Below are 15,530 nucleotides of genomic sequence, written 5' to 3'. Positions count from 1 at the left end.
GGTCCCAACGTTTCGGGTAGTGGCCTGCCTGATTTTGGATGAAACAACGATCACCAAGTTGAAGGGATGGTAGGCTGTGGGTTTTGGTATCAAGCTTTTTGATTCAGTAAAAGAATCGTTTTCTCATTGCTATATCTTTCTGTGCCCACGCATCATGCCATAGTGGACGAATGTGATGGTTATCGTACTTGACCAGATGGTTCGCGAATGCAAAGGCATCTCTGATGGGTGTGCCGAAAACGATCTGGGCTGGAGAAATTTTGCAATCAGGGTCAGGTGTGTTTCTCATTTGCATCATTGCACATAGGAATTTGTCAATATCCCGCGATCCAGACGGACCTGTGTTGGCACGAAGAAGGGTCATGGGGGAGGAAAATGTAAATCAGTTTACCGTAAATACCCAGAGGATAATGAGTGAACTCTTCTCTGGTAACTTATAAAATGCTTAGCGCAGGGGTTTGGTTTTAGCCTGTCTTTAAGTGTAACGACCCCGCTTTTTACCCCAGTTCAGTAAGGTGCCCAAGTTTACTAACTTGGTCTTCAGGCTTGACAACCCTGCTGTCCTTAGTCAAAATATTCACAGGCTGGTCCTGTTGTGACAACCTCCAAGGCTGAGTGTTGGAGCCCTGTAACACGTGTGAAGGAGGGTTCTTTTTTATAATAATATAATTTTGACATATAGATTTTTTCTATTTGTGTTCGATCTGTAACCAGTCCGTTTGTGTTGTTCGCTCTTCTTTGTGTCGTGTTGTTTTTGATAGAAGAATTGTTTTTCTCTTTACGATTTTCATAAAAAATGCTTTTAGGTCCTAGTTGGACAGTACTCATACTTGTAACAAGCAAAAAAGTGTTTTCAGCACCTACTTCTGGGAGCCGAATCCCAGTTTACAACCACCGTCCCTGTAGACAAAATACTTCAGTACAACCAGGCTAAAAAACCAGGCTGTATAAGTGGATCATGACTACTGTCGGTGTTGCTACTAAAACATTATTTTCTTAATGCATTACATCTTCTATGATGCATTTGATCAAAAATGTTTTGCCTAAAATTTAATCTTAGTATAAGTAAGTTAATCTACTTATTTAATTAAAATTTAACTAACAATCTTATTTATATTTACCTGTTCCCGCATTACCTTGCAACACAACAATTTTTGCTTCAATTCTAGTGACATTTCATACTTGTTTCTCTACATAAAAGTTGTTCATCATGATCAACTTCTTCTTCTTTACTACTAAGTGATGATTCATTATTTTCAATGGAAAGATTAAACTTCTTAGGTTTGTTGATTGTTAACATGATATTCTTTACAGAATAAAAACCTTTATTACTCATCAGTTAGGTGTTCTACACATTATTCTGTTTTCATTGTGGGACACGTGTCTGCGATCCGTCCTAAACATTAACGACAATGTTTACCAAGTATTGAAGAAAAAAAAAATCCATATACCACATAATTACACAAAAATGTGAAAGTAATTCCCAAGTTTTATAGAAAAACAGTTGAATTTTAGGGGACTCAAAATACAGAAGAGAAAAGTTCGAATAAAATGAATTTTATTGACAAATTTTTCCATGTCACGCACCATCGCATTTTCATCGTCCCATTATTTACTGTTCACAGCAACGGTATTCGCAAAATATGAAATACGTGGTGGTAATTTTTCTGTTTCTTCATTAACATTATAAAAATGGTACATTCATATGTATGTTGCCAAAAGTATGCAATATTGAAAGCGGAAAGATATCTTGTAGCAACAAGTCGTGGTTTTTCACCCAGTATGGTGTAGGTGACTAAAATTATTAAATATCTGACAATTTCATACTCATTCTTAAGTAACAAAATCTCGCAAATATTCCCAAAGAGCCGTATATTAGCTGTTTTCAGACCGGTCCAACAGGACTATCTTTCACAATTAGGTCTCTTCATTTTTTTCGCAGTATTTTTAATATGGTAGTAATACCTGAACGTCCATTCGGCACTATAGCATCCCCAAGAATGTGTCAATATATGCTCTCAGATTTTGGGCGTATGCTTTCGCGCTGTGTGGCAGACGTGCATATAAAATTAAATGAAGTAAAAAGGGAGATCTTGCACTGAATATAGATCTCTAGAGGGTGTAACCTCTACAATTCAAAAACAAAAGAGTCAGTCGACTAGTTCCATCATTACAGCTTGCTGTTTTGTTATTTCACAATCATTAACTATGTGCGTGATAGTCAGAAATATCAGCATGTTTGATAACGAATTGTTTTAATCACATATTATCCGATTGAAGGATTATTGGACTTCATTTTCTATTTCGGCCTCTTTAAATCTATCTGCCGACTAATTTTCAGCCATACTAGTAAATGCAGATGTATTGTCCCTCGCTTTCGGCATTCAAACCGATAAAAGTACGTTTTCACATTTCTCTCTTGCATACTAGAACATGCAAAAACTGCATTGTAAATACTACTTTAATAAGCCTACAAAACCAATATTATTCAGTACACGTAATGTTATGTGTAACTGACTGTGCATTGTAAAAAAGAGTTCTTTTCCATCTTTCAGAAGTACTACCCGTCATGTATCCGCAGATTAGTTGCTCCAATATATGCACGATGTTTATACTTGATACAACACCATTACTGAGAACATTATTTGAATATAACCTCTATAATATATATAACCATGGCAAACCTCTCTTTACAGAAATAGCAGTAGAAAAAACTGCAAATCATCTTTATTTTTTACAATAGTGTATATCTTTGTGTAAATTGTTTATAAAGATGTAAAGTATTACTTATTACAGACACAACAACTAGATGTAATTTGATCAAGAGATCCTTACACAGCTGAGGGCGATGGCTGTTGTTAATGTTTTTGAAAACTGGACTTGAAAGTTTTATTCCAAACCAAGTTATTATTTGCTTACCCCGAGACTATATTTCATAGTGATAAAATCTTAGCATTATTTTCAACGAATTGTGAAAATGTGTGGCTAATTTTGATGGAATATACTAAAACATAAGATAACTTTAAACTCAATTTAGCCGGCAAGTTACATCGATACAATTTCAATGCTTTCCTAAAAAGCTTTTGAAAGTTAACTAAATTACTTTTGGTACAAACATTTTATATGACTTTTTGTCTTCCAATTACCCACCATTTTACTCACAGCAAAAAGAAAACAGCCGAAACTAGGAAAAAAGTTTATATCATTAACACTTTTTGCTTTTAGCGCACAATTAACTTGCCCGCTCTTCTCTAGAACTTTATTTAGAAAATCAAAGATGTTTAAAATGCGTTTTAGTATAACAGAGCATTTTTGAAGTCCAATGGGTAGCCGTTTTACGTGCGTTGGCTTCCGTTGCGTTGGCTAGATGTAAGTAAAAACGCTTGTATGATCTGCTGTTTTCTTTCTTTTTCTCAATAACATAACAAAGAAAACAATATTTACATTTACTTTCTCTAGAGATACGATGCGCATGGACGTAACCCTATCGAACAAAAAAAATGTCACACCTTTACCAAAATTAAGATATTTGTCAGGGTTAAATAAAATATTCCCAACAATTAATTTTGTGTCAAAAGGTTTGATTCCACTCCAAAAAAAGTTCTGCGCATTTCCTTATTCTTGCTTAAGAAAGAGCGGGAAAGCAAATCTTGAAAGATGATGTCCGGTTCATTCTATCACATTATCTAATGTAAAAACTGTACACAGCATAATAGAGGACACTGAAAAAAGAAATTTAAAATGAATTTTAAACAAAAGATTTTAAACCTTCGTAAAGCCAACTCGTGCAATAAAAAATAACGTAAAATTCCCAGAGTTACTCTTTAAATTTTCCAAACTTTCTTTTTCCAAATCTTGACACCATGAGTAATAAATACAGGAAATAGCGGAGAAAATCAAAACTGACTTGACACTGGCTAATTTCCAAAGTGGATCGGAACAGACAATTGTGGTTTCTGGATTATAAAAGTCAAAATATTTTTTCATTTTTTTTCTTCTTGCAAACAGGAACAAAAAAATAAAAAAATCAATAACTAGTAGATAGCCAATCAAGTATTTTCTTGCGAAGTTACGCTTTGCTTCGATTTGTCATGCCCCAAGTGTAAATGTAGATGGATTTTTAGTTTAGTTAACATAACGCGCTAATAAAATGAAGAATAACCGTAAACCAACGTAGACAAAAACCAACATTATAAGACGCTATGGTTCACTTGGGCATCAACTTTTCCAAACCTAAACAGGGAAAAAAGACACAATCAACTTAAGAAATTAACATATCGGCTTTGCAGCATATTGCGAAAATATTACAGCGTATTATTGACACAATATGGTTACGTATAATAGATATTGATTGATGGCATGCAGGTGTCTAATTAATAAATATTAAAACTAAGTATCGTCACCCTACATGATAGTAAAAAAGAGATATTAAAAAAGTATATGACATATATAGAAATGTGCTAACGTCATCATTCAAACACATGATCTGATGGCATAATGTAAATAAGACATAATTGAGGAGGAAATCAAAGGGCTTCATATTTATTCAGCGGTTGTACACTAAAAACAGAGCTCGTCGCATCACCAATGTAGTATACCTTCGCACATGAATATATTTATGATAAATGATATTTATATTTAACGTGCTAGCTCCAAACTTTAGAATACCTTGTCAGGTACTTAGCCAACACACACCTGCGTGTTGCAAATTTACTCTAGGTTTCTTATTGATAAAGAAAGTCAAGCAGCATATATAGTTTACTTACTTCTAATTTCCTTCATAGTTAGCTTGTTGTGGAGTTGCCAATGTGTCTACTATTTCTTTTTTTTTAAAGAAAACCTTTGGGGAAGTCCCATGTGGTAACATGCGTTGACTAGTAAAGAATCTTAACATTACACCCCTGAAAAAACAAAGCTATTCTTCGCATAGCCCTCGTATAAAATCATATTGTCAAAAAGTCTAGTATTTTTAGTGAGATTAGTTAATGGCAAAAGTTTTAGCAAATTTTCCTAAACTATAAGTGTATACTGCTGTATTTATTTGCATCTACCTTCACTTTCGCTTTTGCTTGCCAAAAACCTTTTCTTTACAGCTTAGCCTATCGATCACTTCCTTCCTAAACCAAAAAATAATGCTGGTCGGACAAATATAACTACATACAAAGTGGAATACGTGCAAGGAAAGATCTATTTATCTTCATGATACCGTAACCCCTTTTTTCTTTTAAAATAATGCTTATTATATAAACATTTTACATACCAATGTAATTTTTTTAGCATATTCTTACAGCTCAAAGAAAAATCTTAAAAAACTCGTAATTTATCTTAACTACTCTAGAATAAGAGCTTTCCTTAAAGTTATTCTTATGTCCAATAAAAGGTGAACACAGAAAAGTAGATACCCAGCAACCTTTTAAAGGAATGACTCTCCACTTTAAATGATATGTCATATTTTCAGTTACCGGAATTTGCAGAATTAGGTGCTTCACTTTTATTCATGTTCAGATCTTGTTTTATATTGGGGATGACACCAAGGTGGGCTGATGACAAATGAGATATAGACGTCTGCCGACCTTTTACAGACGTATAACTGCGAAGTTAGCAGACGTAACAAAGAGGCTCTTTAAAACAAAAAGTGACTTTTAAAATTTTCTTTTATAATCAACTAGTATTCACATTCGTTACATTACATTAGTATCAGAAGACACTTGATAACTCATATTTATTTACAATAACTTTATGTTCCCAAGCATAAACATTCTTCATCACCTCTGCATTTTTTTACGTGCGTATTCAGTATCGAAACGATTTTTCATAAATTTCTTCTTCTATTTGCTATAGAAAAGAAACAAAGGTATCAAAATATGATCTAACTAGTGATATAAATTGCAAGTAGAATTTGTCACAGAGCGAAGATACATGCTTTTATATAAGAACATTTCTCGGAAATGCCAAGACGTGTAATTGTGAAGCTACAATCATCCACAAAAATATTGACTAAAAAATTTTGACTAAAAAATTTTACAAACTCGCACCACAAGTCTTCTCAAACTTGACGTACTTGAGCCTCCAGGCTCAAGGAACTTCAGTTTTAGCTTCGACTTAAGACTAGGGTCTTAGGAAATTCTGAATTCAACTAGTGAAACCGAAAAGTTCACTAGAACTTAGCCTTACAGTGCTGCTATAGGCTAAATATCGCTTTTTACATGTTTAAACCGTCTCAGTTGGAAAAATGGGCATTTGCGTCAACGGCCATTTCTGGTTTTTTGATAGAATTTCTAGTTTGTCTCAAAGATTATGTGAATGGTTGTAGGTGTTCGAAGAAAATTCTACAGTTTTCAATTGACGTGCCTAAATACAATGTTAGTTATATAGTACCTAGAATTACTTACTGTTTCTTCTTCTTAAAACGGGAATCTTCTCAATTCCTTTTTGTTGCTTTTTTCATCAACCTATAATAAAGAAATTTTTCTATAGCATATGAGAAATAATGACACCAAATTAACTTGAAATATGTATACATTGTAATTCATATAAATATTAAGGGTAACATTAAGAAAACTTACTGATCCTTCTCATTATATTTTGAAATATATCCACTTTCTTTCTTTTTTTCCATGTCTTCGTAAAAACAGAATCTACAATACTTTACCAACAACAAATGCGCGAAAGAAACTGACACATATGTAACGCCGTTTCAACAATTAAATTTCAAAACGTTTGCAACTTCAACTTTCTTTGGTAAAGAGAAAATGGTGTGTTTATTTTTAAATTCGATGCCACTTCTTTTCCGTTCGAATTATTTCTCGTTCGAAAGCACGATGTTTCAACAAATCAAATTGCACAATTTTTATCACATGGTTTGGTCACATCTATTACATATTTGAACTGGAAACTTTTGCGCTTTCTCTCTTAAAAGTAAAATTATGATAAAAAACGTATCCCTCGTACAATCTCCAAAAGTCAGTCAGTTATTGCATTCAGAAGCAGATCTAATGTTAGGCAACCTAGACAATTGCCTAAGCCAAATTTTATGGACTTTATTTTAGATTGTGTACGATGGGAGTGAGTGATGTAATCTTCCAATGCTTGTGGTGAAAAGAAAGCGAAACCGTTATTGTTTTGCTGCCCAAAATTGAAGCTATTTAATAAATCTTGATAAAGTTAAAAAACTGTTTTGATTTGTTTGTTTTTGTTTTAATTCTTTCCCTTGAGTTTTCAAAATTCGTTACAGCAGATTCTGTGGCTTCTAGTGCCGGTATTTTTACGTGAAAAAATACTGTTTTGTGGTAAGGTCATTTACGAAATCGTTAACGTTAGGACCAATTTCTGCGGGTTGTACAACTCGATGTATTACATATCTTCCGGAATACTGCTAAAAGAGTAATTTTGTATTGCGCTCTTTACTTTTATCATTCTGTGGGAAAAGGCGGTACAAAATTTTAACACGCATTATTTGTTTTTGTTAGTTTCGCGTAATCTAACTTTTTCGCACATTTTGAAAAAAATATCCCACGCACATCAAACACTTGCGCACTCTATTTGCAAAAAAAACCAACTGTTTTTGCGCAACGAATTGTTCTGCTGAGCGTTTATTTTCCTACCTCGTCCACAGGGTTTTTTTACGCTATGATATTCAATTTTGATGTATTTCGGAAGATGTCAGCGCCAAAGCAACAAGAAGCACTAGGGACAAAGTATTGGATAGTTTAATTTTGCTTGCAACTTGCGAAATGCTTTGCAACCTTTTTTTTAATTAGCTGTGGAACACACAGCTTCTAGTTTCGGCTGAAAGCTCGAACAAAATCTTGATCTTCTGGGATTTAAGTGAAGTTACGCGTGTCTCCGAGGCGGTTAGTAAAGTTAAAAAAATCACGTGAAATATCACGTTATCTTCGGGTAAAAACTGCATAATCACGCGAAAACTCACATGGTACCTGCTACTTTTCCCCAATCAAATGATTTTGCCATAAAACCGGCCAATCAGCGTCCATGTGCTCGAATACTCCTCCTCAATCCTCAAATGCTGTACCACGATGCCGCGCAGTACTGGTTGCAAACTGGTTGGAAGTAGTAAAGTAAAACTTTGATTGTAAAAAGGTATATAATAAATTTATTTTATTTCATTTTACTGACAATTGACTGTACACTTGTCCTTCCAACATTATTCAACTTTTCCAGCGTTCTTTATGTTAGAAATGTCAGAATGTGGTACAAGCGTTGAAGTAGATTCTGGCCTAACTTACACAATTATTAAATGTACGAAGGGTTCATTTTATCAGGGTCACGAAAAATTTAGCTATACAAGAGGAATCCAATGTACCTGCATATCATTATATGCATCTCTCTTTTCATTTTTTAAGCATGTCTCGCGATGGACAAAAAATGACATCAATTGTGTTCTTGAAAAGGGTGATAATTTGTACAAACTGCAAAATACAACTCAATTTTTAACATGCACTGAATTACCTAGAACTGTTTCACTTGAAGGTGTAAATATGGATGTAAATTTTGCCCATAACTGTTTTGGTTTTTTTGTGACTTCAAGTGCTACTTCTATTAATGAGTTGATTTCTAATTTAAGGTCAAATTTAAACAATAAAACAAGAATTATATTTATTATCAATGGTGTTGCAGTGTCAATTTTAAAATGCAATCGTCATTATTACATTATTGATTCTCATTCAAGAGATGCTAATGGTAGACCATGCCCAGATGGTACTGCTGTTGTGTTAAAGTTTATTAATTTGTTTGAAGTCGCAAAATATATATCAAAGGTATACCATAATAATTCCATAAACCCTACACAATATGATATTCAGTTATCTCGATTTCTGTAGAGAATGTGACAGAAGCTGATAAAGCTGTTATACTTGAAGGCCATAAAGCCCCTTTTTTAAAAGTTGTTTCTAGTCCAAAGAAAAAGTTTGACAACAAATCTAACTCAGCTACAAATTGTAAAAATTTATCATTTTTATTAGACACTGTTGACACTAGCATTAAGGGTTTTCGGCAACAAATATTTGAAGGACCAAGTTATGTATGTGTTATATGTGGGCGATGTTTGTATAAAAAATCTGTTGTAGTGTTTGATCCTTTAAAATGCAGTGAAATAGGTAACAAAATATATAAGAATATTCAAATAGAAAATGGCTTATTGTATATTTGTAATACATGTAAACAAAATGTGAAAAACGGTAAAGTTCCTTGTCAAGCGATGGCTAATAAATTATATGTCAATGATATTCCGAATGAACTTAAATGCTTAAATAAGTTAGAGGCAGTGCTTATATCGAAGAGAATTTTATTCAAGAAAATTGCAATAATGTCAAAGGGTCAAATGCCAAAAGTTAAAGGTGCTATTTGTAATATTCCTGTTGACGTTGACAGCACCTGCAATTCACTTCCTAGGAATATTGATTCTTCTGGTATACTCTTAGTTAAATTGAAAAAAAAATTGCAATTTAATGGCCATGTCTATTATGAGCCTGTTTCGCCTGCGAAAGTTGGAGAGGCTTTAACTTATTTGAAATTAAACAACAAATTGTATAGTGATGTACATATCAATGTAGCAAACATTTCTGAAGAATTGCTTAATTTACATGTTGATGAAGAAATATGCATTGAATTAGATAGTAGTACTGTCAATGATAATTTAGAGACTGATTCTAATCCGTTGGATTCTTTTCGCCAACAAGCAGGGGAAATGTGTATTATTCCAGAACATCTTACAACTGAAATATTTGAGATTGCACCTGGTGAAGGACAAGTGCCAACAAGTATTTTAAATGATCAATATTGTGAAGAGCTTTCCTTCCCTATTCTTTTTAGTTTGGGTGAATTCGGATATAAAGTAGAAAGAGATGTAAAACTTTCACCAGTAAAGTATTTTAACCAGAGGTTATTACACTATAAGCAAACATTTGCATCTTCATCAGATTACATTTTCTTTGTTCAATTCGTTTTGCAACAACTAAGTTTTAACAATCAGATTTCCATTGCAATGCGCAAGAGTTCTGCCAATGTAACGGCAGGTATGTTACAACAAGGATATTCTGAAACTATACAATCACTAGTTTCAACAAACAAAGCTTTTGTTTTCATGAATCAGATAAAAGGTACACCTGCCTATTGGAAAAGATTTCAACTTGAAGTCTTGACCATGATTCGACAACTTGGTTGTCCCACATTTTTTCTCACTTTGTCTTGTGCCGATTTACAATGGGACGAGCTTGTCAGCATCATTTCTAAACTTGATATGAATCCCCTTTCTGAGGAAGCTATAAGCAACTTGACTTACTTTGAAAGATGCGAAATACTTAACAAAAACCCTGTATTAGTTGCAAGGCATCTTCAATATAGAGTTGAACTACTTTTTCGAAATGTACTATTGAGAACAAATCTTTTAGGGGAAATTTTATATTATGCTATACGTGTGGAATTTCAATTTCGTGGAACTCAACATACTCATTCCTTCATTTGGGTTAAAGATGCGCCTACACTGACAGAGAGGAATATTTCTAACTACATTAATTTTTTAGACTTTACAACCCATGCTTACCTACCACGAGAAAAGAATGAGTTATACAATTTAGTGAAAAAATACCAGACTCACAAACATTCAAAATCTTGTCGCAAATACAAAAACACACCATGTAGGTATAATTTTGGCAGGTTTTTTACTCAAAGGACTATTGTAAGCATGTCCAATTTCAAGTAAAAAAACAACTGAGGAACAATTTAATGATTTGACAGAGCGAAATAATATATTAAGCAGGGTAAAGACGTATATAAATGAGTATTTAGATCCCAGCAAGCAAGGTTACAAGGGTGATTCCATAAGTATAAGTGACATCCTTAATGAATTAAATATAGTAGAAAAAGATTACTATCACGCTTTGTCAATTTCAAGTTCAACAGATTATGAAATACACTTAAAGCGTCCTCCAGATTCTTGCTTCATTAACAACTATAACCCTTATATTTTAAAAGCTTGGCAGGCTAATATGGACATACAACCAGTGTTCAATTACTATAAAGCGGTATCATATATGTGTTCATACTTTTCGAAATCAGAGTCTGAATCATCTCAGGCTCTTATTCAAGCAAGTAAGGAGATACAATCAATGAAACTGCGTACCAGGGAAGCTATGTACAAATTGGCATCTGCTTATGCCACATCAAGACAAATGTCCTTGCAAGAGGCTGTAGTGTTTAGTTTACCAGAACTTTGGTTACGAAAATGCTTTGTTAAATGAACTTGATTCAGAAAGCACTGATATATATGCAAAAAATATGATCGATCGTTACATGGATAGACCTGATAGTAACTTTTGTTCAGGACGTTATACATCTGTTGATGATATGTGTCTTGCTATGTTTTTATCTCATTATTGTGTCAAAAATGATAAAATTGATAATGAGTTTTTATGTGATTTTCAACCTGTTATACTTACAGCAGATATTTCAGAGAATTCTCAAGCTGGCTGTAATTTTCCCAGTATTATACCATTAATGTCATGCAAGGAAAAGTTAGTTTGCAGGAAAGTTAGACAAATTTTGCGTTATTCAATCCCAAACAATGATTTGTTCCCCGAAAGGCATGCTCATTATCTGTTGTTCTTGTTTCTCCCCTTTCGTTCAGAAACAGAATTGCTTATTAATAATAGTTACTGTGAAAAACTGTTACAACATGGAGTCTTAGATGTTGTGAATGTAAATAGAAGTATTTTTGAACCTTTTTCTGATGATGTAAATGCTGCATATATGAGGATGAGTGCATCTAATAATGTAATGATTGAAGATACAATTGTAACTGAACAAACTGATCAGTTGAATTTAGAGGAAGTCTATCAACAGCCAGTTTTGTTTAATTCAGTTTCTAATAATTCTATCAGTTCTAATAATTTAATAAGTGATGATACCTTAAGGCAGAATATACGGTCATTAAATCAACAACAGCGCTTATTTTTTGATTTTTTGTATGAATGGGCAAATAACAAAGTAAAGCAGCAAAATTGTAATTCTTTCAGAAGGGTAGAACCTCTTCAAGTTTTCGTTACTGGTGGTGCAGGTGTAGGAAAATCTTTACCTAATAAATACTATTTATCAATCTTTATCAAAGCTGTTTAACTTATATTCAGGTACACCTGAAAAATGCAAGGTATTAAAAGTAGCACCTACAGGTGTTGCAGCTATTAACATAGATGGAACCACCATCAACTCTGCTTTTGGAATTCCTAAATCAAAATCTTTGAATTTACACAATTTGAGTGACAACCTTCGTTGCAAATTTAGAGACAAATATTCGCATCTTAATGTTGTTATAATTGATGAAATCTCCATGGTTTCAAATGTTAAATTATATCATATACACAAAAGACTGTGCGAGATATTCCAGATGAGTCTTGATAACCCATTTGCGAATAAGACCATATTGGCTGTAGGTGATCTATACCAACTTCCTCCGGTTCAAGAGGCTAAGATATTCACTCCATTTAAACATGACTTTCTTAATATTTGTCATCCATGGAAATCATTTAAACTGTATGAGACAGCAAGGAGATGATAGTTTCATAAAACTTCTAAATAATGTACGCATTGGAGAAGTAGGTGACAAAGATTTGTTACTTCTTAATTCACGAATTGCAAAAAACATACCAGTTGACTCGATATATTTATTTGCAGAAAATAGTTTAAAAGACCAACTGAATTTGTCAAAACTTAGTAAATTAGAAGGTGAAAACATTGTCATTAATTCCCTTGACAAATTTCCTGAAAATGTATCAATATCAAAAATCAATCAAGCTTTGGACAGAAATGTAAGTCAGACAAATGGACTATGTAAGTCATTAATTATAAAGAGAAATGCTTTGATAATGCTAACTAATAATATTGATATCGATGATCGACTTATCAATGGTCAAATTGGTCTTTTTCGTGATATACAATATAACAATGATGGAACCATCCAAACTATTTTTGTCAAATTTAATGACCATCAAGCTGGAATACTAAAAATGCGATCTAACCAGTATGCATTTGAAACTCATACAGTCCCAATTAAAAGAATACAGTGCACAGCATTTTTTAGAGCATGACTTATTTTTGCATAACAATACAGATCGATTTAAAAGCTTAGCTTTTCTTAAAAAACAATATCTTCAATGTAATATTTTGCGATTGCAAAGTGCTCTATATCTCGAGTTTTTTTCAACCAGTGACCATTTTATCTCACTAATTTTGTTTTATAAAAGTAACAATTGCCACCCACAGCGTTTTGCAGATTATGTTTCAAATCTTGTAGAACTTCATAAACCAGATTTTGTGTTAGGAGATTTTAATTCAAATGCACTCTGTGACATACTTCCACCTGTTCTTACTAGGATGAATGAATTAAATTACAAACTTTTGGTCACCGAGCCAACGCATATACTTGGTGGTCTTATAGATCATGTATATGTAAATAATGAATTTCACAATATTGAAAATTTGTCTGTTGCTATTATACCTGTATATTACTCAGATCATTGTGCAATTTCTGTGCAAATCAAACATTGGAAGCTTGATACAATATGTCTAATATCTTTTTGTTTAAATTTATTGTATTTATTCCAAAATCAGGGACTTCATTTACATTATATTTATATATTTATGTCTATTTTATTTATTTATAGATGTCGTCAGAACAGAAAACACCAAAAAAACGTCTTGGTAAGATATCTTTCTTTACCATTTTAAAGGATCCGTTTAACCATTTGTAAAGTGTTAAGAAAACAAACTACATAATTTAGGTCATAAACTTTAATCTTATATTAAAATATAAATGTCAGTGTCAGTATTCTTATATTTGGCAGGAATTTATAGATAGAATTTATAGATTTTGTTTTTTCAGATAATTCTATTGTTGGGTATGTTACGAATGTATCACCAATTAAAACTGCTAAAAACAATCCAAAGAGGAAATACTTATTTCCTTCTAAACACAGAGGACAAAATGGAACGAACAGTTTGTTTTTCCCCTGAAAAACATAAACTGGTATCAGAAGTTCACAAAGATCTCACTGGATGTGAAATAAAAAAATACAAAAGGAGCGACACTAATGACATCATTATAACAGATTTTTCATCTGTGAAAAAGCTTGCTCCATCTTTTGAACTGCAGACCCCTGAAGTTGTTCTCAAAACTATTCCAGCAATTCTTAATGAATCGATGCTGTATGAAATCGTAAACACAAAAGCATATCTATATGAACTGAGTGAAACTAAGGCGCTGACAGACAAGAATGGAAAAAATATGTCATATCGCAATGCCATTCTTATTGACGAAACAAGCGAAAAACTGCCAATCACGTTTTATAATGAACAATGTGGGCAAGTGAAAAACAAGGAAACATATATTTTAACAGAACTAAGGGTATCAAAAATATGAACAATCGTTTCTTGAAAGCCACCCCATTCACCAAACTAGGAACTGTGGATCCATTAGAAATAAACGACGAAGCAGTAACAGTAACAGATTGTACTTCACATTTCACCATAACTAGTGTAGATTTAAAAAGTTTTTCAGAAAAATTCCAGTGTCCTTCATGCAAATCCAATGACCTTGAAGTTGAGAAGGACTATACCATATGCAATAATTGTTGCACCATGACAGATGCCTCGCGATACTGGCAAACTTGTCTTAGATTGTTCACCTAGCTTGTTGGAGAAGTGTTTTGGCATTCCGTGTTGCAAAAAGATTCCACTAGCCAAAAAAATGATCAAGGCAGATGTTATAGTTAAGTTTGATCAGCGGGATAACTCGATAATTGAGATAAGGCTAAAAGAGGATAACTCCATTAAGATGTGCCTAAAAGAAAAAGAGCAAGACAATGTGACATCACAAAATTATATTAGTGAAGAAGAAGAAATGGTATTACTCGACGGGAAAAACGATGAGGAAGATTGACTTACTTATTCAACTGAACTATCATGTTTTTTGTTATGTTATGCTTGCTTAAATGTTATGCTTGCTTGAACTAATTTAAAAAGTTATATTTTTTGTTTGTTTACATTTTGTTCTGATATTTCTTATTGACATTTCAGTTTATAATTTTTTACTCAGCTTGCTGCAGTCCACAAAAATTGCTCCATAGAAATTTATCACGTTCTGTTTGTTGTTTGTTTTGTTTTACTGAACTCTTTTATCATTGTTTTAAAGTACGTGTTCATAATTTGATATGCTTACATATTTCCTACAAATATAAATATAAGACAAATGATACGAGATAACATGGGGATCATTTATTTAAATACATATTCGGACATTATTATGTTAATGTATTGTTTTTATGCTGGTTAGTCAGATTTCCTTGGCAAGTAATAAAACAATGGTTAAGGACTTCTTTTTGGTACCGTGTATTCGAATCTGAATGCTCTAACAACACTCTTTCCCATTTCTTGGTATTTTATTAAACTCATTCACTTACTACATTTTTGCTCAATTATTTTCCTTGGTGAAACTCTTGCAGCGAAAAACCATTTTGAAT

At 32.9% G+C, this 15,530-nt stretch overlaps 1 protein-coding gene across 2 annotated transcripts; it reads left to right on the top strand.

The window, feature by feature from the left end:
- Nucleotides 1-6,745: 6,745 nt before the first annotated feature.
- Nucleotides 6,746-14,452, top strand: LOC130648873 (uncharacterized). Of its 2 annotated transcripts, XM_057454994.1 has the most exons (3): nucleotides 6,746-8,777; nucleotides 13,677-13,713; nucleotides 13,895-14,169. In XM_057454994.1, exons 1-3 carry the CDS (start codon nucleotides 8,190-8,192, stop codon nucleotides 14,023-14,025), a joined length of 756 nt encoding a protein of 251 aa, XP_057310977.1. In that variant the 5' UTR covers nucleotides 6,746-8,189; the 3' UTR covers nucleotides 14,026-14,169. The 2 variants fall into 2 exon arrangements, with proteins under 2 accessions (XP_057310977.1, XP_057310970.1); XM_057454987.1 differs by lacking the exon at nucleotides 6,746-8,777 and having other exon boundaries at nucleotides 12,098-13,713; nucleotides 13,895-14,452.
- The last annotated feature ends 1,078 nt before the right edge of the window (nucleotides 14,453-15,530 follow it).

This window comes from Hydractinia symbiolongicarpus, chromosome 1 (genome assembly GCF_029227915.1).
Source record: "Hydractinia symbiolongicarpus strain clone_291-10 chromosome 1, HSymV2.1, whole genome shotgun sequence".
Taxonomy (NCBI): domain Eukaryota; kingdom Metazoa; phylum Cnidaria; class Hydrozoa; order Anthoathecata; family Hydractiniidae; genus Hydractinia; species Hydractinia symbiolongicarpus.
This window is presented reverse-complemented; position numbering and strand designations above follow the sequence as displayed.